General features: G+C 40.5%; 2 protein-coding genes across 10 annotated transcripts; one reads left to right on the top strand and one right to left on the bottom strand.

The window, feature by feature from the left end:
- Positions 1–1,429: 1,429 nt before the first annotated feature.
- On the bottom strand, positions 1,430–18,644 carry traf3ip1 (TNF receptor-associated factor 3 interacting protein 1). 8 transcript variants are annotated; one of them, XM_042212667.1, is made up of 17 exons: positions 18,356–18,644; positions 16,239–16,307; positions 15,025–15,186; positions 14,280–14,408; positions 13,629–14,039; positions 13,413–13,484; positions 13,208–13,228; positions 13,028–13,051; positions 12,322–12,397; positions 12,078–12,098; positions 10,978–11,068; positions 9,986–10,072; positions 9,609–9,744; positions 9,486–9,522; positions 9,250–9,326; positions 4,340–4,557; positions 1,430–4,123 (listed from the first exon to the last, which is right to left on the bottom strand). In XM_042212667.1, the coding sequence occupies exons 1-17, from the start codon at positions 18,476–18,478 to the stop codon at positions 3,958–3,960; spliced, it is 1,920 nt and encodes a 639-aa protein (XP_042068601.1). In that variant the 5' UTR covers positions 18,479–18,644; the 3' UTR covers positions 1,430–3,957. The 8 variants fall into 8 exon arrangements, with proteins under 8 accessions (XP_042068601.1, XP_042068603.1, XP_042068602.1 ...); XM_042212669.1 differs by having other exon boundaries at positions 10,978–11,065; XM_042212668.1 differs by having other exon boundaries at positions 9,986–10,075; positions 12,078–12,095.
- A 655-nt stretch (positions 18,645–19,299) lies between these two features.
- On the top strand, positions 19,300–23,390 carry agr1 (anterior gradient 1). Of its 2 annotated transcripts, none has more exons than XM_005944121.3 (8): positions 19,300–19,443; positions 19,892–20,013; positions 20,202–20,265; positions 20,543–20,595; positions 21,264–21,340; positions 21,442–21,505; positions 22,006–22,089; positions 23,165–23,390. In XM_005944121.3, the coding sequence occupies exons 1-8, from the start codon at positions 19,343–19,345 to the stop codon at positions 23,212–23,214; spliced, it is 615 nt and encodes a 204-aa protein (XP_005944183.1). In that variant the 5' UTR covers positions 19,300–19,342; the 3' UTR covers positions 23,215–23,390. The 2 variants fall into 2 exon arrangements, with proteins under 2 accessions (XP_005944183.1, XP_005944182.1); XM_005944120.3 differs by having other exon boundaries at positions 19,307–19,443; positions 19,889–20,013.
- The last annotated feature ends 2,019 nt before the right edge of the window (positions 23,391–25,409 follow it).

Genomic DNA, 25,409 nt, shown 5'->3' with positions numbered 1-25,409 from the left:
ACCAGTAGGCAACGGGTGATGTGTCTTGCCCAAGGACACAACGACCGAGACTGTCCAAGCCAGGGCTCGAACCGATTACAAGGCGAACTCCCAACTCTTAAGCCACGATCGCCCCAAAAGATGGTTTTGATGCCTTTTGTTTACATAAAACTTTAGGGGCACATCATATTTAGAAGTGTTCCTAAAGTTCATCACAGTCTCCAATAAATATCAGTCACACTTTGTTAATTATGATCGACTAAATGTGTTACTTCCAAGCCTAAACGCCTACATGTTGCTTTAAGGCCTTCACCACAAGACCAGGCATTAAACTCGAGTGAAAAAAATCCTTTATGTTTCTGCCAGGACACGTGTCAGAAATAATTATGCTGAATTAAAAATGTAGCAGGCCACTGCCTTACCTCAAATGAATGTGAGGCATAATTTGATGAATGTTCACAGCTCTGCGGTGTAAGTCAAATATGAGATCTGTGAGATCTGTGTGTAGTGTGAAGAAGACGCTGTTTAACTGATAGTTGCAGATGAGATTCTGCCACCTGTGCTGTAACTAATGAGTAATTTTGGGGTGGGTAACATACACCAGGCAGGCATGCAGCTATGGCTCTCTATGCTGCCTGCTGACAGACACTGAGGTCCTGGTGGTGCTCTAAAAATAAATGGACAGGTCAGCAGAGCCATGTGGCCCCATAGGAGGACGGACTGTTTACAGACTGCCATCGCTGAACATGGAAACCTGCTCATGGTTAAAAAAGTGCACTTCAGCTAGTTTCATAGTGTTAGTCATGATGGTCAGTACAAAATCTGCCAAAATACTCAGGTTAGTTCTCACACACACGATCATTTTAAATTATAATTTAATTAAAACAGGATACTTGTGTGTTTTATCCACAGATTAAAGTCGCAAAAGTGATTTTATTTCCATTTGTCTTCAAGATTAGTGAAACTCAAAAGCAAAAGAGCTTCTAAGCTTTGTATAAATTCAGAGAAAAATGCTCTGAATTTGTCTGACAGTTATGTCTTGAGTCACTTTGTTGTGTCCTGCACTGCATCGTTAAACAGACACGCACAACTGAGGCTTGCCTTCTTTAGCGCCGTGTGCTGAAGTCTTTCTGCAAAAGGAGCTTCAGCTAAATCTGCAGGTTGCAAAACAAAGGCTCAGCTGCTGTGAAAGTGATGCTAAAGGGCGTCTTACAAAGATGTCTGTAACAGCGCTGCCGTAGAAAGTTGCTGCTACGGTGTCACTGGATGGTCTGCTGGACGAGTCTTTCACATAAGAGTCTGCTTGAGGGTGTGAGTATCAAAAATCTTTAAAAAAGAAATACATATAAATAAAATCAAATGAAAAAAATGATACCAATGTTATTCTGGAATAATCTAGACCAAGCTAACATCTTCAAACTTCATACAAAAACACACAAAAATGAGACAATTCTTTATTGCAATGTAACCATTTATTTCACTCCACTACAAAATTATATAATTATTTGAACTATGATACAGTCTCCACATATACATAATGTACAGTTTATAGTGTACACGATAAAAAGCCTTTTAATATAATGAATGAGCATGCGGGTTCCCACTTTTCCAGATGAGATTTTTGAAATGACATTTTTCAGAACGCTAACATTTCCTGTAAGTTTTCCAATGTATTATTTTTATAATACTGATATAAATATGGAGATAAGTCAAATTACAGTGTATTTTGCCTGATAAGTTAAAATGTAGAGTGCCACGTTTTTAAAAGACAGCCACATTATATTTTTCCCTTACAAACACGAATGCAGTTTAAATTAACATCAGAGCCTACAAATGTCTGCCCACTGGCTTTCTGTTCTAGTTTCAAGCCTCATTTTTCCACCAATGACTCCCAGCCCACATGTTGTGTCAGCCACAAGTTTGCTAACCCACAGGTTTGGTAAGGCAGGCAGAAATCCTAGTCTGGGCAGAAAATAAATATTTAGGTGGTGTAAATATTTGTGAGAAAGGGAGGCGCTGTGCAGTGTACAAGTCGCCACATTCGCATATGAAATAAAGCATCTAGTTTTGTAAAAACTGCATTTAGTGGTTATGATGGAGAAAAGGTGTAATGGATTCCATTCATCAAAATCACCTACATTTCACAGGAAGTGTTATTTTCCAGCAGTGATTTTCTGTGTAATTGTGTTTTCTGGGAAGAAAAAGTGCAGCAGAACCAACCAGAATAACAAGCTGTGTACAAGTCTTAAAAACTGTAAAATTACTGTAAATTACTTTCTGTGTGTGTGTGTGGTTACCGCACTTTCACTCAGCAGCCACGCAAAGTTTGTATTTTTGTTTCATTCACATTTGGATGACTCTTTTTTTTCACCATTTCAATACCAACATTTTCAGGGAAACTGAGGCAGGATCTAGTTTCAGTCTCTCATCTCTACTATCCAACTTACTACAAGTCCAGCAATGTTCATATTAGTGCAAAGCATTTCTTACAAGTTGCAAAGGAAGCTAGTAAAATATGAATTCATATTTTTTCAATGTATAGAGAAAGCTTACAAAACTTCCTATCAGTTTGGCAGTACGACAGTACAAGATGGTGGCTCCCCTGCATGCTCACTGCTTTTTCCTTTAAAGTATACAAGCTTAGTGTATTTATAAAAGAGTTAGAAATACGACAGAGTGTGAACATTGCTTATTGCAAAAAGCTTTTTTCTAAAAACGCTCGAATCAAAGTGCAGCAGTGCCTCAAAAGTGGAAGAGTGTTTTTAAAGTAGCGCAAGCAGTTTCCACTCATGACCTTCGGATAACAGCTAAAGAACGAAGACTCGAGATATTGCCGGTGGTGTCCTCTCCCACATGCAGCACACACAACTGTGAGCTCACAGCTTGGGTCAGATGAAGGTTTGCTCTGGTTGAAGCGTGCAGGAGGCAGGATGCGTGACACTCACTGACTCACTTTGAAATCACCGCTCACATCTACTTTTCTCACAGGGGGACATCAGACATTACACAGACTTTGCACTAGTGAGCTGGCAGAGTAAAGCCTGTTTCGTGTCGGAGCTGACTGTGACAGTTCTCACAGATGGTTGAATAAAATGTGTGAAACTGATGTAGAGAAAATTTCAGAGCAGTCTTCTTTTTCTTTTCGATTTAACACAGTAAAAAAAAAAAATTGGTTTATGAAAACTGTAAATGTCAATGAAATGTTAAAAGGTTGGAAAATGTTACTGGACAAATTCACGCCAAGACACTACATTCATGTAACACGCGTTGTTATCAGCTCCACTCCAGGCCTCTCCACGAGCGTCCGATTGTTTTGTAGAAAATGTAAACGTTCTATCTAAACGTTCCTCCTGCTTTCAATCAGCTGGATGTGCCGTGAGTACGTTTAATTACTGTTACGGGTCTGCTCACTACTCCGGTCAAACTGCATGTCAAATATCAAGTGCTCACAAGAATAACATGCCGAGTGCACCACGCCCTCAAAAACTCGGTGATTAAATGAACGAGGAAACATTTCAAATTTGGTCCAGTGGATGAATGTGCAGCTTTCTGCTGTAATGTTCAAGTTGTGAGCTGTGCACTGGCTCAATGCACGAAGGCACCATTTCAAAAGAAGGGCCAAAGATTGGGTTACGTTAGTGTGCAGATCATGAAGATGCATTTTATTTATTCATTCATCTGTCAGTGTTTTCAGCTGCTATGTCTCCAGCATCATCCACTTTTTCCAATCCATCATCTAGTTTTTTGGGAACAGTTTCAGACCTCTAAACCGTCGAGCGGCCCTTTCAAGTACCAATATCTTAAAGTGGAGTAGGAATATATTTGGGTCCATCTCCTGGTCTGAAAACCTAAAAGTGGTCCCGTAATTCCACAACACCTCCAAGAAAAATGGCCTTACCATTATTCTGAATGAGAACCCACTCCCACCTGAATGTTCAGTGCGTTTTTGGGGGTTTTCTTGTGCATCTTGTTTCTTGTTCAGGTTCTGGAGGAGACCTTGATTCCAGTCACCATTTTCTGGATCTTCTCTTCATTCTTCAGTATGTTGGACCGTACAGCACAAATCTTGTCCTGCTGGTCCTTAATCAGCTGCTCCAGCTCGGCTAGCTCAGCTTTAAGAGGCTCCACTGCCCGATCTGTCGCTCTGCAGCACGCACACACAAAGAAGGGATACAATAATTGTGTGCATGAAAGCAGAAGATGACTTAGCAGCTTGTGAAGTACTGATAGTCGTCTTTCTTTTTTTTGACTGTAAGAGTACAAAAAGAGTATAGCTAGAATCACAAATGTGTGTGTGTGTGATATGGCGTTGGAAACAGCACAAAGATTAAAAAGTGTGTTAATTATTCGGTGACCGAACCTCTGCTCCTGCAGCAAGGCCTGTGCATGCTCCTTGTTTTCCCGCCGCCAGGAAAGCAGTTCAGCCTGCATGGCATCCATGTCCTCCTGGATGTAGTCCATGATCTTGCCTAAAGGTAGGGAACTACGGCACACCAGCTGAATGGATGAGCGCAGCCGTTCGATCTCTTTTGTCACCATATCCCGCTCCTTTTTCTGCGCTGCTTCAGACACCAAATTCTGAAAGGGAAGGTGGTACGACAGGTGAGGTCGGGTGGATTAAAATCATTGAATTCAAAACTTGCAAACATCAGATTCTAAGCACACGCAAGCTGATGACGTGGGACGGTTTCCCACTCAGCAATGTTTCAAACAGACACAAATCACTTGTGTGTCCCCAGACCAATACACAATAAACCCTCTTTAGGAATTCCACCTTTTTCAGCAAAGTCTCAAATATCCAGAGCCAGAGCAGGGCTGCATTTAGTGGTTTGGGATTTCAAGGCTAAAAATGTTAGGCGGGAATTCTACCAACCTAGCTGTATATATAAAGATCAAAGGTGCTGCTGAATTGTGTTGGTTAAAGTAGGAGGACGGGGCTGACTGGCTGCTGAAGGCTTCCAGTGTATGGTGTGCGGCTAAAGTGGACGGTAGGGGGGGTGGGGGTCGCTCTATGCCAATTACACTCAGACCCTTGATGGAGAAAAGGAGGGGAAGGTATCAGGGAGGGACCTCCCTCGGTAAGGAGCAAACCCAAGGATGTTTGCTCAGCTGGGATTCGCGAGGCCTGAATGTGTGTGCGTAATTTGAAAGCACTGCAAACTGCAACCTACACACACACACACACACACCCACACACACACACACACACACACACACACACACACGCACACACATCACACACACACACACAACTACACACACACACACACACACACACACACACACCTTCACACACACACACACACACACACACACACACACACCAACCAGAGGATCAGACGAAGCATACAGTGAACAACCCCCACCAGCAAACTTGGTCTTTAAGTCCTGTTTATTTTAGTAACAGGCTGTGGCAGTGGGGTTATTTTACTAAAGTATTAAGTAACAACTCCTACACTTATGCCTCCTTTCAAGCTTGGCCCAAATTATGCTATTTGGCTTCACAAATGGCAGCACCTGCCTTCACGAGGTAGAGGAATTCATAGTTGCAGCACAGTGCAAACTAAATGACAGCTTCCTCATTCAAACACACCGACTGTCACGCCCCCAGCTGAGCAGTGGAGCACATATGGTTGGCGTAGCTGGCACTGCAGCTTTTGCCTTATCAAGCCACCTCTTAAAACAAACCAATCGCCTCACTAATTACAATTCTGAAAAGCAGCTCGACTAGACGAGACCACACAGCAGAAATGACATCAAACATTATTGTTTGCCACCATTTCTCTGCAGAGGGAAAGCACACACTTCTGTCGACCTCGCTCTGCTGTTCCTTTGTGGTAGCGCAAGAGTGTGAGGGCTGAAATGCCTTGGCCTGCTGGTCCCCCCAACAAGGTGGGTGGCTTTCCACTGCGCACCATGAACCCTGCAGCTAGACAAATACTCTATGGTTCATTCGGCCTGCCTGGCTGCGGTTTGGTCTGCACAGCCCAGACGGGACCCATGGCTTCATTCTGTTTGCCATCCCCATGCTACCTCCACACCCCCACCACTTCTTCTCTGTTGGAAAATAAAAAACTTGGCATGAAAACATGACCCCTTGTACATGCGCACTCTGTCCATGTAGATATAAATCAAGCTTTATGGAGGTCTCCATCGGTGTCTGCGAGACCTGTGTGCTCCTAGTTTTCCTTCTTCTCACCCAGATCACAGAACAATATTTAGACAAGGTGACCGCAGAGGCGCAGGGGCGAGAGAGGAGGAAAGGGGCAGGTTTTCCCATTATCTTAGACGGCGATAAAAGCACGATGCAAAAGGAAGACACGACCTTTGGCTGATGCCAAAGAAGTGGCTGTGGACTCAAAACAAAGAGGTTTTAGGAGGTTTTTCGAAGGTTTAAATGTTTTCTCTGTCCAGTGGAGCTGCATTCATTACATTTAAAAACCTTCTTCAAAAGTTGGGACGGCAGACCCGAAAACCTCCAAACACTTGATTATGACATGGTGAGGTACAATACAAAGTAAAATTCACTCAGTCATCACATGCCTAATGAGCTTAATTAGGAAATGCATGCAAAAATGTGATTTATGGAGCGCTTGTGGGGATTTTCTGGCGTAGGAGAAAAACATTCTTCAAAGAATCCTCTGACATGAAAAATGGCTTGTAAACATGGAGCCTGTCAGTGGCACAGCAATCTTTAGGGTCTGATTAACTGGGAAAACAATGATTTAGACGTGAGCTGTGTCACTGATGGCGTAACATCAGCTTCCTTAGAAGAGAGCGCAAACCTGGTTATTACCGTCACAGCAGATGTCAGCTGCTTTCCTGTAAAAAACCCGAGAGGTGAGCCAGGAAGCGTAATCACAGAATGAGATTTAGGGTTCGTTTTCCTAAAAGTTTATTCAGAAGTCTTGCTAGATCATAAAAATAGTTTGAGGTCAGTGAAGTAAGGAGGGGAAAAAAATGAGGTCACAGGATGTTGTTAGAAGGTCATTGTGGCCCACTGGGGAGACATCGAGGAGCAAACCCCTGGGGTGTCAGGTGAAGTGAGAGGAAACTGCCAGGGGACCGCTGGCTGTACTGCAGCAACAGGAAAATGGAAACTGAGCTTTAAAAAAGCTTCATAATCTTTAAAAGGTTCTCATGGAGCGACGGCTTTGAAGGTATTAAATATATCATCAAGGTGGAGTTCAAGCCAGAAAACAATTTTCAGCTGCCTTCAGGTAGGTTACTCAAAAACCTGACCAAAACCTGTCAATATGACCTCTAAAAAAGTAATGTGACTAATGGAATGCCACGGGGTCATTTCCTCATGTTTCCACAAAAAACGCTCCATGTTTATGAAGACACAGGTCTGGAGAGCAGAGTATTTATTTTCTTGACAATTCTGCAGAGAGTATTCTGGCCCTCCTGCTCCGTGACTCTCACTCAACAGCCATCCATTTGTATGCCACGGGGTTTATTTATACACTACAAACCTTCATCAAGGCTAATTTAATGGGGGGGAAAAAAGTACACAAAAATTCTTATGAAAACGCAGCTGTTGCAAGGAGCGGATTCTGTCTAAATAGAAAGAGAACCATCTCGGAATAATATACAAGGCCACCAAGAGGTCATGAGGAAGGTCATCCCCAAAAATATACAGCAAAGACACGCACACAGCGCTGGGACACGGCAAAATACAATCACTTGGCTGTTTAAGTGTTCCCTTTATTTACATCAGCAGAGAAAGAACACAATTAAATTAGGACTAACAAAGTGGGACAGAATAAAGACTTCAAATATACAAAAAGGCCAGGATGTGCATACTGAGCCTGATGCTAAATCAGTGTGTCTTGCAACTTACTCAGACACTGTTTTTAAATACTGGTATTAAAATAATACCACTTGCAGCAGCAGTAATTTCAAACTGCACACACCAATGAAACTCAATATTTACATTTTTGTGCCTGCGCATTTTACTGTGATTACAATAAAAGAAAAAAAAATCTACTCTAAGCTGACCTCTCCACCCTTTCATGTCAGGAAGGAAGTCATTATAGTTCTTTATACAGCTGACGAGGAAAAGCCAATAGCGGCAGAGGGGCGAACATTCGACTGCAGATCACACAGGAGAGTCGAGGATGGCAGACTGGAGGCCCCTGTAATTTGAGGAGGCTACATTAAGAAAATTAGAATAATCTCCGCAAGCGTGCGCTCACGTTACTCAAAGAGCCGGCTATTTTGAAGGTTTCCTCTGTGAGTGTCTGTTTGCACATGTGCACGCTCGCACAACAGTAAGGTTTGCTAAAAGCTGGGCCAAAACATTCCTGCAGGTGTGAGTTATGAGGGATGATGCCTGAAGTCGCAGTTTGGAAGAGATAGATCAGCAGGGTGTTTTTGCATGAGTTACAGGCCAAAACAGTGCATCCATCAGAGGCAGGGTGGTCAGCTTCAGTGAAGTGGACCACCCAAAGCAGACAGCATACACCACCTCACGCCACGGACTACAGACCAAACTGCAAGCTTCACACTGTCTGATACTCCAAATATTGATGGAAGTCTCTCGCTGGCTGATACAAAGGCTGACTGTGGGGAACGTGAGCAATGGCAGAAGCATGTCACCTTGAGAAAACTGGTCAATCGTGTATATTATGAAGACTAAAAGTCAAAGAGGAGAAAATAGAAAAACAAACAAACAAAACAAAAAAACGATAAAACCGAGCGCTTCTGATCTGTGTGCGAAACCCACCAGTCCCCAAAAAACAAAAACACACATCAAAAAAACATGTATATGTATAAAGACGTGTAAAAAATAGAGGGCACGAGCTAAAAAAAAAAGCCTGTTTCAAGGATTGTAGATGCTTTTAACAAAATAAAGCAGTATGTAACTTGAGATAGTGGGCAACCCAAGAAAACAAGCTCACTTTGCTCCAGACATCTTGATGAGTGTGTTAATTGTGTGTGTGGTCCTTTAAGGCCCATACTTGCTTGTTTGGTGATTAGCCCTTCAGCTTCACTGATGGGGAACATTTTTGTGGTTTCGAGGCAGTGCAATTACACCTCCCCACTTCATTTGTTTATATCTTTCTTTTGATAATAACCAGGGTTGCGCTGTGCTTTTTCGGTGTGGTAAGAGCGTGTTCCCAAGGAGCAAGCTTTCCAGAAAGAATGACTGAGAGAGATGGCGGAAAGGTTCAACCCAGGTTTTTGGTGAGACTAGTTTTTCGGCAAGAGCCAGGCTAATATTGCCCTCTAGTGGACAAAAGCGAAATACTTCTACACGGCCAGTACCTGTTCTTTAGATTTCAGGGACACCGGGGACGACTCGTAGTCTTTTTTGGTCTCAAGGATCTTTTTCACGAGACCACCTACAGTTAGAGAAAAGTAATTTCAGGAGATTCAGAAGAAAATGAGGCACTGCTGGAATTAAAAACACACACACACACACACACACACACACACACACACACACACACACACACACACACACACACACACACACATATATTTTAAATGTAGCTCTGTACCGTGTTTCTCATCTTTGTCTAGTTCTTGGGTAGGTTCCTGTAATAGATAAGAATAACAGAACATATAGTAACTACTCCTTGCTTAGATTTTTGTATGAAAAAGTTACTGTTCAAGTCACTCACCACCTCCACTTCAGGAGCACCTGAGGGTGGAGGGACTGCCTCCTCCACAAGAAACTGTTCATCATCATCCTCATCTTCCTCCGCGATCTTTTTTCCATCCATGATGACGGGTGCCGAGGGCTTGGCACTAGAGAGCCTTAGAGACGAACAAAGAGGCTGACTCATTCTTAAGAAGATTTAAAAGGCAGGAGCATGAAGAGGAGAGATTCATGTTGCTTGACTGCTGTGTGACTGGTTAGACTTGCTGCACTGCTCCACTGTTCAAAAACCATTTAGACGGGCTCAACATCTAGTAGGAACTAAACTAGGCGAAGAATGATGTCACACAGCATAATCTGAACATAAGAAACATTAATGAATATGAATGATGAAGTCACCTCTCAGCCGGGCTCGCATCAGTGTAGCTTTCCTGTCTCTTGACTCGAGGAGGTGCTGGGCGAGCACTGCTGGGCCGTGCTATTTGTCTACTGTTGAAGAATGGAGAGAGAAAAAAAAAAAATCAACCATAATCTAAAAAACAGCTTTACATTTCATTTTTTTATAAACAAAACTGAGAACAGCAACAGATGCTGCTGCACCACAGCTGTTCCACCAACCAATCAAATCGTTTCCTCTCCTTATAATCCAAACTGTAAAGTCTACTGGAGGTTTGTGCATAACATTGCATGATATGGTCATATCGTGTAGAGCTCAGTACCAGCACCTTCAAGTGCCAGCAACACAATGATTGGCACCTATAAGATAAGGCATGCTGGTACAGTGGACATCATAAACACTTCATGGTTCCCCTGTGGTGAGGAAATAGGTCCAAAGTGTGGACCAGCATTAGAAAAAAGAGCAAACATTTTTAGGTGAGGAAAAAGCCCGGACAATATTGGCTCTAATGTCATCATTTAATTCCTAAAACACGCAAAAGCAATGTTTCATCCCACAGGATCTTCAGGCATGTGTCCTAAAGAAGTTCCAACCCTAAAACAGCCACAGAGTGACTTTTTCCTCAGTACACTGTGCTAAAGCGCCTCAGAACGAGTCCAAGGAAGCATTTCTCTCAATCTACTTCTGTTCTTTTTTCCTCAGACCTCCCAAACATTGACAAATAAGGCTAATGTCCAGAAATCTCACCTCGCTAATGGTATGTTAAAATATTAACTGGTTACCATACACTAAACTGCAACTCTGAAATTACATGTGATAAAACTTCCTGAAAGTATTCATGTGTGTAACTACCACTCAATCAATACAACTTTCTCTATGTGTGTGTTTTATGACAAACACAAAATCCACTTCAGTACTAAAACATGTAACTTGAGTAGCATCTGCATGTGACCACGCACAGTGGCTCATTAGTGACAGTGTTAACTTTAAAGACCTGGAAGCCATGTCAGATGACGCTGACGATCCTCCAACTTCTCCATTTTCTTGAGGAACAGGTCTCTGGGATAAATGAACATCTCCATCTGCTAAAGAAAAATAACAGATAATAATTCGCTTTGCATAACATAACAGGAATCCCTCCCATAACAACATTTTGTATTCTGACTCGTCATAAAACACTGCATGACCAAATATGCACCAATGTTCCTGAGCTAGCTTTATGCTCTATTATAAAACTCCTAAAATCTTTGATATGATTTAAAGACTCATTTAGCACCAACTAAAGCTCTTATTCTTTCAGATCTCCAGTGGCTTAAACTCTCACCTGGATGCACTGATGTATACTTCAAGCTCCTTTGACACCATTGCTGGGTGAGGCTCTCGTGATTTCTGACCACGCCAAACTAAACTACACCTTTCTTTCAAACAGAGTGCAGTCAGAAGCAAAACAGGTGCAAAAGAGGGCAGATTACTGCCTGGTGCAGGTGGTACAGCACACAGGATGCGGCTTTAAAATCTCATTGTCAGAGCTTCCACAGACAGATAAAAAAAAAAATGCATTTTTACCGTAGCTCTGCTGAAATGTGAAGACTGACTGGAATTTCTATAAACCATAATTGCTTCATGGGGCTATTTGTCCTGCTGTTATCTTTCCCACAGGTGTGGCTCCTATTCATTTGCATGCAGGTGAGTTTGGGTTGGGTCCCATTGAAACACTGTATTTAATACTGACCTTCACAAACAAACCTGAACGACTTGTTCAGAGGTTTTAACAAAAAAAATAAATAAATAATTATCGTTGTTAAACGGTAAGTGAGTCATTCAGTCACTGGCTCACTTTGTTACTCAGACCGGAATATCAAGTTATTTCATACCTTCTACTGTCACCGCAGAGGTAGTTAATGTATCTGCTAAGGTTTGTTAAAGGTGTTACTGTGAGAGTAATTCGATTGATTTATGCACACAATTAATGTTCAATCAGTATCTGAGTTAACCTTTTATGTTGACCTTTTTTTAAGGGACCGCGATTTCATGGAATAACTTAAAAACTTTGGTTTTCTTTAAATGAACTCATAAAAGAGAGCAAGCACTTACCGCCTTCACTGTCAGATTCTTCTGCAGGGAAACAAATAAAAAAAAAATGTATTACTTACACAACAATGTAATCCCTGAAAAGGATAAGTGGAAGAGCAAGGCGAATGAGCAAGTTACTTTATTATTGAAGCGTAAAAAGAAAACTATCAAACTAAAAAGTCTTTCTGCCACATTTTTATTAATTATTAAATATATATTCTTGCTGTCAATGAATAAAGCTGAAGGAGGGGGTGCCGGGTGTCACCTTGATCTCCCATTTTGGGTCTTCGCCGCTGCCCCTTGGCAGATGCAGGCCGAGGTATTCTCGCTGGACTCTCAGACTGTGTTAAAGGAAAACACAAAAAAGAAAAAAATGGATGACTGACGACAAGCACACACAGATGTAACTGTAATTAATTATTTTATCTGAAAACTGAAATCTTTGTCATGTAGTAACATTTTAACATAACACAGAAAAAAAAGGGCTGCGTCCCTCCTGAAAAACAAAAGAGGCTGTGTCGAGGTACAAAAGTTTCAAAACCAAACATTTAATATAATAACTGCAGAGGCATTAAGATTATATCTCACCCAAACAGACCGCAACAATATCGAGGGAGATGTAGGAAAGATTAGTAAGAACAAAGCAAAGCTAGAAATGCAGACAACTGAGAATTTATCATGTTTGTCAACCAGCTGTGAACCCTGCTTTACACTGAACTGAACAACACGCGACAGTACAAACACACTGCCACACCAAGACATCATCTTGTGATGTGTTAGAGGAGAAATACGAAACTCAGACATTCAAACATTTATTCTCCAGCTAAACAACAGAAACACAGGGAACTCACTTCCTCTAACACAGCCCAGGAGGTATTTAAACACAGTAATATCAAAAGGTTTGTAACTGTACTGGTAGTGGATCTGAAATGAAGAAATCCCACTGAGACCTTTTTTCAATGAGTTTTTACCTGGTTCTCAGCTGCTTCTGTGAGCTGTGAAGACAAAGAATACAAGTCACACAATCATCACATGTATCAGTTACACACTGAGTGAGGGAACACAATCTGCCACACTACAGCCTGAAGTAGTCTTTAACCACGCAGCTAGCCACCCACTACATTCAAAAACTAAATCGTCTGCAGTAATACCTCTTCAGCTGGATTTGGTTCCTTGCAAGAATAAGAGGCAAAAAAAAATCAGAAAAGAAATTAGAATAGTTCATGAGCCTGTGTGATGTGTCAGGATTAATAATTCAAGCGTAAGCAAATGAAACCACTGCACCTCTCTGTCATTAATGTCTGTGAAACTCAGAAATGATTTGATTTGTCAGATATCTGAAAATACAGATCTTACCGCTGGTGCAGGTTTGGCTGTTTTAATGGGCTCTGCAGGGGATGGTTTTTGCTGTTCCTCTGATATTCGGACCTGAACGCACACACAAACACTGTAAGAACTACATTCTGTTGTTTTTCATGTATTTGTTCAGTCACACACTGTATATTTAACATGTTCTAAGCTGAAACGGCGACTGAAAAAGGGAAACGTGTGCTGTCCTTGATGCAAACATACCTTGCTGTTTCCACTCTCTCCGCTTCTCTTCCTCTCATCCCCATCTTTGTGTCGGTCTCTTTCTTTTTCTCTGTCTCGATCTCTTCGTTTTTCCTTGTCTCTCTCTCTGTGAGAATCTCGCTCTCTTGTCTTTTCTCTGTCTCTCTCTTTGTCCTTTTCCCTGTCTCGATCTCTCTCTCTGTCTCTGTCCCTGACTCGTCCTTTGTCTTTGTCTCGTTCCCGGTCTCGACTCTTGTCCTTGTCACGGTCTTTCGCATGGCGGTCCTGTTCGCTGCGATGGTGTTTTTCCGAGCGCTCTCTGTCATGACGGTGCTCTTTCTCTCCATCTCTGCGTCGGCTCTCCTGTTCTTTGGGCTGGTCTGGGTCTTTCTGGTCCCGGCTGCTGCTGCGCTCTGTGATCTTCTTCTTCTCCTGAAATAATATATTAACAGTTATACATCATGCAGTTCACAGTAGGCCTAATCATTTTTTTTAAATCCTATTGAAAAATGTAAATATAAAACAGTCTCTGAGGTGTGCTGCAAAAAAATTATTTGCAGTATTTTGGTGTGAACGTTAAAATATAGATTCTGAGGACATCTGAAGAAACATTAATATGTCTGAAAGTGTTAGATTATTTAATGGATGGCATTTAATGGGTTGAAGACTCACCTCTCTATCCACATGATGTTCCCGTCCCTCCCTATTCTCCTTGTCCTGGGACCTAGAGGTACTGGCTTTGGTTTTAATGTCCACTTTTTCTCCTTTAAGCACTCGCTTCACTGCGTCATCACTGGACATCTGCAGTTAAATGTACAGGAGGATCAGACAATGTGATACAGTAAAACTCGCTGAACAGCTTTAAACAGCATCTATGTTCCAAAGTGTCCCTGAAAAGGAGAAACTTTATGATTGGATTGAACCTTAAATCTGAAAGCTCTAAGATTCCGGTTGAAGGGGAAAAAATAAAAATAAACACAATTCAGGAAAAACAGCCCATTTAACAGTTCTTCACTATTCATTAAAATGTCAGGCTTGTGGGAATTCGTTTTACTTTTTGTTGTTGTTCTTAATTTGTTTGCTGCCATTAAATACCATTACTACTGCAATTGTAACCACATACATACATTTAAGAGGGAGCAACAACCCCAGGCATCTGCTCATCTGTTTACACTCAATCTCCAGGGTTCAATTAAATACTTTCAATGTCTCCCTGAGGCAGCCAGACAGTTTTCCCAATCGAGCAATATCTGGATGTGAAAAATAACACATACTTCATTTTCCTTTTAATGGAGAGCTAGTTTTATTTGTGTCTCGGATATAACAGAGACAACATGAAAAATGGATAAATTAGTGAAATAAGAGTGCGTTCTTAATTTAGCTTTTCAGCGTGAGTGTGTAATCTAATAAGACAGACCTTGTTGAGGCAGCACTTGGCGATGGCCTGCAGCAGCTCGTTGGTTTTCTCTGGTTCGTGGCCGGCTACAATGCGGGCTGGCTTTGCTGCCAGAGGCTCGCCACTGACCAGCATCACAACGTCAATCGCTTTCTGAAGGAAGGCTATTTTTGAGTCCTTATCCTAGAAAGAAAAAGGGTGACAGTGCACAGGAGGTAACTCCAACGAGATTCATTTTCGGACACAGTTTAGGATGATTAAACAATCTGAGAAATGTGGATCTTTGCAGAGATTAGTTGAAGTTCCTTCTGCCTTAGATGAGCATCTTAGTTGAGTCCGGTATAAAATAGCATGCAAATAAACTATAATTGGCCCATAATCACCATTTGTGTCCACCCTTTAACTCTGACACCACTATTTTCTTCATAATGCTACTTACATTACAGTAAGTATATTTTACTTTGCAGGGTGTGAATCTTAAGTCTGCCACACATTGTAAATGTGACTGTGCCATCTGTAGAGTATAATTGTTAGCTTTCAAATCCTGAACCTCAAAGGGCCAATCAGTCTTGTTTTTAATAAGGCAGACAAAAGGTGAAATGGAACACCTGGATTTTTAACAAGGACCATCTTTCATAATGGAGGAACAGACAAAAACACTCCTTTGATTTAATTCTTGGATGTTAATAAAACAGACCTTACTCTAGACTAATAACCCAGCTAAACAGCCCCTCTGGTCCATCAGCCTGCTGCATTTGAGAAGGCTGCCAACTGCATAACATAAGGACGTGTGTCTGCTGCAACCACCTGGCCCTTCTGTGTCGCATCTAATAGGGTGAGCTTTTCAGTGTTAATGCCTTTATGAAATCTCTATTCAAAGCAATTAATAAAATACGTAGCTGACATTAAAAAGTAGAGAAAAAGAGTGATAGGCAAGTCTTTAAAAGATGACAGTAACAATATCAGCCTATGCCTTATGATTAAGCATTTCACAACTGAGAGCAATGTCTGAATGAGCTTTTACCAAAACTTTACATTTTTGTTTTCTTGTAAGGTGTTTGACCCCCCACACACACACACACACACAGTCCTGTGTAATGACTGGGTGACTTAATGATTGAGCAAGGCTGCTTCTTAGGTCATAACACCATTGCATTAAAGAGTAAATTAAAATCAAATCAAAGGAAAGACTGTAATTAGTGATATTATTAAGCATAGCCGTCAAACAGACGTACCTTTACACTGTCTGACTTCATTTCATTTTCTTCATACAGGCCTTTCATAAAACCAGTAGTCCTGATGACCTGAAAATGGTTGAAAAAGGGTCATTTTAAACAGACATGAAACTACAACAATATGCCATTTTTAGCTTCTGTACATCGAGAAGTTCACTCCGAAGTCTGTTTGTATGTATGTGCAGGAACAGTGCTTTTCACCTGTGGGCTAAAAAAAACAACAACAATTTTTGCTGAGCATTAACCTAAACATTAAAGTAACACAACAACCACAAAAAAACCTTTATAGCTTTAGCAGTTTATGCCCTACAGTCATATTCAGACATATTCCTAGTCAGAGGAGGGGAGTCCAACATGCCGACACTCTTCCCTTTATCAAATATGCATGAACCTGGAGTGAAATATAAGACTGCTGAACAGGTGAGAATGAGTTGGCACCTCTGTTGAGAAGAGGGTAAGAGATTTTACTCTGCTTGACACCTTATGTAAAAGGAGTCAACTGTGCATATAAAATGCTGAAAAAGAAAATGAAAGAAGCCGCAAGTGAGCAAAGCAAGTTTGATCATAAAGATCAGCAGTGTACTAACAACAGGGCTCTGACAACAGGCCGTGGAGATGATGCAGTGTTTCCTGTGTGTGTTTAAAGAACCATGATACTATTGCAGCAGTTGTACTTACTCAAAATGGATCTTTGGAAGGGTGGCCACAGACAACATTAGAATACATTCATATATTGTCCAGTCATTTCTGACTCCTAATTAAATGGATGCCATTTAACCACCCAAAAAATTAAAAACTGAGAAAGGTTCTCTTTTGCCTCTTTTGTTTACACATTAGACTCATTAATCTTTTCTTTGAAAATTCCAGTAATCTTAGATTTCACAATGCCAATGATGATATTTATCTAACTAAGGGAGGGAAAAAACTGTTCTGAGGTGGAAAATCACCTTTATTGTACTTATATTGTTTCCTTTCATCCTATTATACTGGCTGTTATTTCTCTCATGCACGTACTTAAACATCACATTTAAAAAATGGCTAAGAGAAACAGTATTCAATTCCATTCAAGTTTATTTGTATAATCCAAATTCCCACAAAAGTTGCCTCATGGTAGGGTTATCACCTACAGTGTTAAAGAACTCCAACAAACAAGTGACAACCTATGAGCAAGCACATTGTGATAGTAGAGCGGAGTAACTCCCTTTTAACAGAAATCCTCCAACGGAAGCACGCTCAGGGAGGGGCAGAGGAAAGAGAACAGAAAAGAGCACATAGGGAGTCAGGACAATAAAATGCTTTCTACTTTCAGAAGTGCCAGGTGTAATCACAACCTACACCCATTCTGAACCAGAAAACTCTCACGTGGTACAATTGCTTGTCTAATGCACATAAAATACCTGTGAGAGTATGTAACTGACCCTGATCTGTATCTGCACTTCTCTTCATCTGAGAGTGTTTTACTCTAGGCCACAGAAGACAGATCTTCCTGGCAAACCCCAGAAAGACATCGGCTATAACTTCATCATATATGCATGCCTTGCAAGCAGCTTTAAATAAATGAAGGGAAATCAAAGAAACACCAATTATAGCACAGCCTGTGCTTGTTTTTAGCTGAACCATAAGCTGATCAGCATCTGTGTTCTCAACGTGACGGATTCAAGGAACCTAGCACAGGTTCATCCTAACTGGCAGGTGCCCTCCTTTAAGCCAGCAGCGGGGGAAAACGGTTTGTTGATTCGTGTGTGCGCTCAGGTCGTGCCTAGCAACAAGACGACGCTGCTGAAACAGCTAGCTCACTTGCTAACCCACCATATTAACTAAAGCGCAACCTGTCATTTAAATGAATTGCTAATGCACCCCTTGACTATCGGGATTAGTGTTACTGACAATCTGGAGCCGCAGAAATCGGAGCTTACAAAATGTTCCGTAATATTCGCGAACTTACTTGGTTAGCTTCATGCTAACTTTTATGCATTAGCCGGCTAACTAGCTCCCGTGTCTGTGTTTTTAACTTAGAAGTGGCATTAGGCTTTGCTAGGCTTCTGAGAAGAGTGTCGCGCCCCTTAAATAAAATCCAGCTTGCTTTCTCGAGTGTAATGTCAGCAGCTGAGTCTCACCTCACTGAAGATATCGTGCAGGTATCGAAAAGGAGGCTTGCTTAGCAGTTTCTCGGTGAGCGGAGGCTTCTTTATCACTTTGCCCAACGTGTCCTGGGTCTTTTTCACCACTGCCGCATTCATGGTAGTAAATAAAAAGCCAAGCTAAGTACTTTTAACCAAGAAAAAATACACGAAACTAACTAGGAGTGAAAAACTTAGTGACTCTGTCGCCTGGTTGCTATGTCAATGTCCTGCAATCCCACAGTGCATCATTTAAGAGGACTGCGCCTGCGCCAAGGGCTTACAGTTGCCAAGCGGTCTTTGTGTCCATAGCAACAACTAACAATCGGCTAGATAAATGGCTAGACAAAGTAGATAGATAGAAAATTCTTTATTATTTCCGCCAAAACAGAACAGCGTGGTTGAAAAGAGAAGCAACTAGATAAAAGCATTCAATATACATACAAAATAAAATAGGCCATTCATCAACTGTAAGTTTTGGAAGCCAGACTACAAAGATACAGTACTCGGAGTACACGAGGCGTAAAGAAGCATTTACCGAGTTCCGGTATCAGTATTTGCAACAACAGAAATTAATTCACTCTGCCCCATAAGTTGTGGAGACTATGGCCAAAAATTAATTAAAATTAAAATGGGCCATACATCCCTGTCTTTATTCGGGCATGGAGTGGGAGTTTCCTCTATACCGACACGTGGAAGATTCATAGAAGCAGTTTTAGGAACAACTGTACTTTCAGGGTGACACTTTTTAAGAGAACGAAATTCAAATTCAAATAAAAAGTTATTTTGAGTTATTTATTTATTCTTAATCCATAGACTGAAGTTTCATGTAAAAGCCCATAAAGTATATATATGTTTTTAAACTTACAGAAGGGATAATAACCAAATTAATGCTAGCTTCCCTATCTGCTGGTGTAATCCCATTACACAGTACAATTGCTTTTAATAAGGCAGTGCGTGCTTGTTTTTTTTTTTAAGCCTATTATGATATACCTGTTTGACAAGTTCGATAGAAAAGAAAATCTGAAAATAGAGAGCGCACATAGGAGCGTCAGAGCAGATGCTTGTTGCTTCATATTGACGAGGTAAGAGATTTACCTGCTACCCGAATACCTTCATTTACTTTTAAAAAAAGTATTATGATTCCTTTCAAAGCTAGCTTTTAGTGAGATGCCTCACTAAAGGTTTGAAAATGATTTGTAAATGAAGGAATTTTAATTAGAATTATTTCAAATTACACTTTTTCACATTATTTCAGAATTGATATTTTCCCCATTACAAATACAAGTGTGGTAACTATGTGTAGAATTACAGCTTATAAACTATTTTATTTACATGATCTCAGGTGAACCATTAATGAATTCTTGCTTGCTTGCATACCGCCTTGAAAATCCTAGTTAGGTGTGTTTGGTGAGTCAGTGCAGCTCTAGATATCTGTCAAATGTGAGTCAGGCTAAAACTGATTTGTGTTTTGTATTTAAATATAAATGTCACTGAATTTCCTTGGAACTCATTTGCCAACTTTCACAGCAGCTCTCTGAAAGGACAAGGAACAATGCTTCGCTGGGTCTTGCTTGCTTTGCTCATTGGCCTCTGTGCCAGTGCCGGGGAACAGAAAGCTAAAAAGAAAGTGAAGAGTCAGTCCTTGTCAAGAGGTGGGCAAATCTACTTTTGTCAATATTCACAGCTCCAGTTAATGTCCTATAAACCTTTTCATAAGAGCGTGTATAGCTGTCAGACACAATAAAATCTGAACTTTGCTTGTTTGGGGACATAGTTAATGTACTGGGAACATGCAGCAGTGTTGTTGACCTATCACTGTATTTTTATTTCCTGCCTGCAGGATGGGGAGGTGGTATTAACTGGGCCCAAAATTATGAAGACGGCCTAGCAAAAATGGCCAAGAGGTAGGACTCTAAACCTTGGGTAAAGGTCCTGGATGTCAGTTTATTTTGTTCGGATAAGTCTGTTTCTTTGTTGTGTCTTTCTGCGTTGGAATTACGCTCCATTACTTTTCCATAAGGGAAACACATTATTACTTTAATCTTCATTTGTCTGTAAATCCAGCATGGGGACTTTGCTTTCTAAGGCATTTGGTTGTGTAAGACTGCCTTCACACCCTTCACTGTGTTTATTGTGTTGTGGAATGTACTGAGTTCTTACTCTGTGGTTTTGCTCTCACAGTCAGAAACCTCTCATGGTCATTCATCATAAAGACAACTGCCCACACAGTAAAGGTACTGCTGCTACTTTGGTTTATTAAGTATGCGTATATATTAAAAAATATAGGCTCGCACCTCCTGCGCTGTCTTTCTCACTCAGACTTGGGCTTGTTTGTTTTCCCGGGAAACACAATGGGTGCATTCTGTAATACCCACAAAGCAGGCAGTGAAGTATGTGAGAGTTATGTTCATAAATCACTCAGCTGGTTTTGTGAAATAAGCTCAGTGGAAGTCTCCACTGGCATTTCTTAACCCATAAAAAATGAAGACCACCTACAGAGTGAAGTCTGGCGCTAAATTTTGAGTTTTGCTAGGGTGGACCAAAAGCAGCCAGTTCTGCATCCTCCCGCTGAAAGTCTCAGAACACTGAAGCATTTTGTTTGATTGCAGCAAGTTGCATATATTTTTTATTAGTAATGTGTCCTCATTTTAACAAGACAGGATTCATATATTTATAGTGTGTTGTGTATTCCCTTACGTGATATTCTAAAGGTCCAACCTGCCAGACTTGTTTCTGACCTGATAGGCAATTTTATAAATGCAGTCTGTAATAACTTAACAGGCTTTACCTCCTTCTGACATTTAATAGGCAGAATACATTTATTAATATTTCCATTCATAATTCATTCATAATTATTTGAAAGCCAGTCTAAATATAATACTAAACCAAAGTATTTCAACAGACCTGAAGAAGGCATTTGTTGCGGATAAGACTATCCAGAAAATGGCAAAAGAGGATTTCATCATGCTCAACGTGGTGGTAATTAAAGATATGTTACATATGCAGAAAATATATATATATATATATAAATATTTTATTATTAAAATCATGTGCAATAAATACTATATTGTTATACACAGGAAGAGACTTCGGACAAGAATCTGGCACCTGACGGTTACTATGTTCCCAGAATCCTCTTTGTTGGTAAATTCTTACATTATTAATATAATTTCAATATAGAAGAACAGATTGTTTACTGTCCTTGTCTGAGGTTGAACAGAGATGCATACATGCATAGTACAGAATAAAACCATTTAAACCAGGCTTTAAATACAAACAGCGCCCCTTCATGGTGGAGTCTCTAATGAACAGTGAGCCAGTGAAAGGCCACTAACACTAACACTGGAGTACTTCTGCTTCTTGTCCCTTCAGTAATCTGGCTGCAGCATTTCAAAGTAATTGTAAATGAGCAAGAGATGACTGACTAACTGCAGTCTACAGATGTCCAGTCTAGATGTAACAAAAGCATGCATAACCCTGCCAGATCTAATGGTGTGGATAGTCCCAAGGTTCTTTTTGCTTCCTCACTCATTTTTCTAGATAAAGAATTTTACAGAAACATATTCAGTTTATAAAATGCACATCAGCTGTCACATAATACTGATTACTTTCCTGAGCTGTTCATGTGTGTGGTTTTTCTACAGATCCAACCTTGACTGTGCGCACAGACATTACTGGAAAGTACAGCAACCACCTCTACACCTACACAGCGAGTGACATCCAGGGCCGTGAGTGACTGTTCACTCTTTCTAATGACAGTTTGCACAGCTCACCTGTCAGCAGACTGCAGACACACTAATCCCCCACAGCTTGAACCCTATCCCTTCCTCAATATTTTGACAGAAATGACGAAGGTTTTTTTTACGAGATTGTTCTGACAGAAAGAATTTTGAGCTCCATGTGGATGTTAGTGAGAAACTTTAGCAGACTTGTAGCACTAGTAGCCAAAGAGGTGGGAGGTTTGCAAATGCAGTGCAAGGACAAAGAGTCAATTTTTTACGAGGAAAAGAGAAGGCAAGTGAGGAATGTGACACTGTTTTTTCCCGATATATTATCATTAAATCATGGCTTTGTCACTGGAAACTAAAAGCACAATTAACACACTTAAAGCACCAGCATTCATTATGTCTTTGCTGATTACTGTTATGTCACTGTAAATCATTCATGGAGCTATTCTAGGTCCAAACCTTGTGATTATTGGTCGCAGGGACATTTGTCTTTAATATATTTAAAATTTAAACACAATAAGAGTTGGCTAGAGCGTATCCCAGCTGGGTACATCCTGGACAGGTTGCAGGGCTAATGCAGAGACACAGACAACCTTTCACACTCACACCTCTGGGCAATTTAGAATCACCAGTTAACCCTTTGGACTGTACCTAGTGTGAACATGTAAACTGCACACAGAAAGGCCCCAGCCAGGTAAAGGAGTTGAACTCATGACCTTGTTGCTGTGAGGCAACAGTGCTAACCACGCCACCATGATGCCCTGCCTGTAACTGTAAAAAACTTAAAACAAGATATATTTAAAAAGCACAAAGTAAATCTGCCATCTCTGAAACAAACCCCATAAGAAAAAATATATTTAAAATAAGAAATTGAAGCACCCTGAAAAGGATAAGCAGAAGCGAATGGATGGATAAGAAGTTGAAGCCATTAAATGTGTAGTAAAGGAAAAGTAGTTGCAGGTTTAGGTTTAGTAGGAAACCTAAACCTGCAACTTAGGTTTAGGTTTCATTTCTGAACTACTTCACTCATGTAAGAGCACTGCCTTCCTCTTATTTGTCCCCTCTTTGTCCACAGTGGCCGACAACATGAAGAAAGCCAAAGTCCCGCTGCACAGCGAACTCTAACGTGGTGCCTGACGTCTCAGCATCTTCCACACATGACTGCTCAGTGGTCAGAACTGAATTATTTAAATGCTTTTGGTGCTCATTAAAACCAAAATAAAGGAAAAGAAAGTCATCTTCAGTCTTTCTCACTTTCATGCAACACTTAATATGTAATTAAACTACTCATTAAAAACACAGTGATAATGCTTATTTAGAACTGTTTATGATGGTATCGTTCCATAAGAAGTTGATTAGCAGTGTTGATCTGTGTTGTTGTGACTTTTAATTTGAAAGTGAATATTACATCAGAGCAAAAGAACTCCGTGAGAATCACTAGAAAACATAGTGTTGATTATTTAGTATTATTTACGTGTGCTAAAATCACAGATAGCAAAAAATTGGATGTAAACAAAATAAAGCATTCTGCCTTGTATCAAAGGTTCATGGTACTGGTGGTGGTGTAATGATGTGGGGAAATGTTCTTGACCCCTTAGTACCAGCTGAGCATTGTTTAAACACCACAGCCTGCCTGAGTATTGCTGTTGACCATGTCCATCCATTTATGTACCCACCCTCTGATCGCTGCTTCCAGCAGGCTACTGCACCATGTTACAAAGCTGAGATCATCAATTTAGATTCTTGATCTCAATCCAATACAGCACCATTGGGATGTGGGGGAACAGGTAATTTTTACCATGGATGCAAATCTGCAGCAGCTGTGTGATGCTGTTATCTCAACATGCAACAAAATCTTGGGGGAATGTTTCCAGCACCTTGTTGAATCTATGCCACGATGAATTAAAACAGCTCTGAAGGGAAAAAGAGTTTCCAAACCAGTACTAACAAAGTGTAACTGATTAAATGGCCAGTGAGTGTGTCTAGGATTTCATGTCATTTTTGGCCACTAGGTGGCAGTGTACTATAGCTGACCAGGGTCTCATGCTGTTGAGAATTTTTCCAGAGAAATTGAATTTACTCAAATATTAATTGATGGGATATTTTAATCTGATCAGTTATATATGCTAATAATAAAAATGTCGTTTTTTTAGTACTTTAATAATAATGTTGAACATATCAAATGACCTACATTAAATACCCCTTTTTAATTGTTGAGAGAGTTGATATATTTTTGTTAAACAAATAAGTCTGTGCTTGAAGCTCAGCAGACTTCATATCGTTGCAAAGGCAGTTTGATCTACAGTCTAGTTCCTGGGTAATCCTTGCATTTTATCTCAGGCTGTGTCTCTGCTTCACTTGTTAAATGGTCTTCTGAAAGCAGAGAAGACAATTGCAAAGTTAAAAAAAAATCAGATAACTCAGACCTAGACAGAATGAGACCATGCTGCACTGCCACAAATAGCCACCATGCAGTTTTCCACTGTCATAGTTTGGATTAATGAGCTGCTTTTAATTGTTATGGCTCCACTGTGGTGCCTTTACCTTTTAAAGCAGAAAGGCAACAGCATGTTAATGCTTCCCAAGCCTGCATTAACGTCAGCTCTCAAAACTCTTTTATGTCCATTAAGATCCATCCTAAAAAATATACACTTTCACTCTGCGTTTCTTTGAATTCAGAGAAAAGCACAGAAACAGGAAAACACTTTAAATGGGTCAGAATGTTCCATTCCTCAATATTAACATCTACTGAAGGAACTGATCACTGAGAAATGATTAAATTATTCACACCTCTGTTGCACTTTCTCCTGTGTTTCCACATTCAGCGCAGATGTCTGAGGCAATTGTGTGTCTACTTTTCCTTCATGTTTTTCAGTTTTTCTGTCTTCAGATGGACCCAAGATGATTCATCATGAACTCCTGAGATTTTCCAGATATTTTCCCCTCTTTCTTAAGAAATAGTTTCAACAGCTTACACTCCTGGGTTCATAACAAATGTGCTTCCTACCAAGGCTTTCCTGTATCCTTGGCTTGACATTTCAGTCTTTGGAAAAGTGCAGTGCTGTTTCAGCGCACCGTGAGGAATAAAAACAGAAACAAATCCTCTCCAGCATCCCCAAGAAACTGTTGTATTTCTGTAGGAAAATATTTCCAACGTTACTTGACGAAAATGAAGAATTATTCAGAGATGTTTGATGTTTTTGATTCAGAGATAGCTCTTAAACTTCTTAAACAAGCTTCTAAATTGAAGCAGTTTAATGGCTGTATGGAAACACAAACACACACACACACACCCTCAATAAACAGCCATGTGTAAAATA

This window comes from Haplochromis burtoni, unplaced genomic scaffold (genome assembly GCF_018398535.1).
Source record: "Haplochromis burtoni strain Fernald_Lab_line unplaced genomic scaffold, NCSU_Asbu1 Contig_386, whole genome shotgun sequence".
NCBI classification, from domain to species: Eukaryota; Metazoa; Chordata; class Actinopteri; order Cichliformes; family Cichlidae; genus Haplochromis; species Haplochromis burtoni.
The sequence above is the reverse complement of the archived record's forward strand: the minus strand, read 5'-3'. Positions and strand labels throughout refer to the sequence as shown.

Bases quoted from the DNA above. Each gene is read 5' to 3' on its own strand.
- traf3ip1 (XM_042212665.1), bottom strand. From the start codon at position 18,478: ATGAATGCGGCAGTGGTGAAAAAGACCCAGGACACGTTGGGCAAAGTG. The intron at 13,052-13,207 runs GTATTACTGCAG...TTGTCTTCACAG, and splicing joins AACCAAATCCAGCTGAAGAG to CTCACAGAAGCAGCTGAGAA. The intron at 9,327-9,485 runs GTACAGAGCTAC...CTCTAACTGTAG, and splicing joins AGACAAAGATGAGAAACACG to GTGGTCTCGTGAAAAAGATC.
- agr1 (XM_005944120.3), top strand. From the start codon at position 19,343: ATGATATACCTGTTTGACAAGTTCGATAGAAAAGAAAATCTGAAAATA. The intron at 20,014-20,201 runs GTGGGCAAATCT...TCCTGCCTGCAG, and splicing joins GAGTCAGTCCTTGTCAAGAG to GATGGGGAGGTGGTATTAAC. The intron at 20,596-21,263 runs GTACTGCTGCTA...GTATTTCAACAG, and splicing joins CAACTGCCCACACAGTAAAG to ACCTGAAGAAGGCATTTGTT.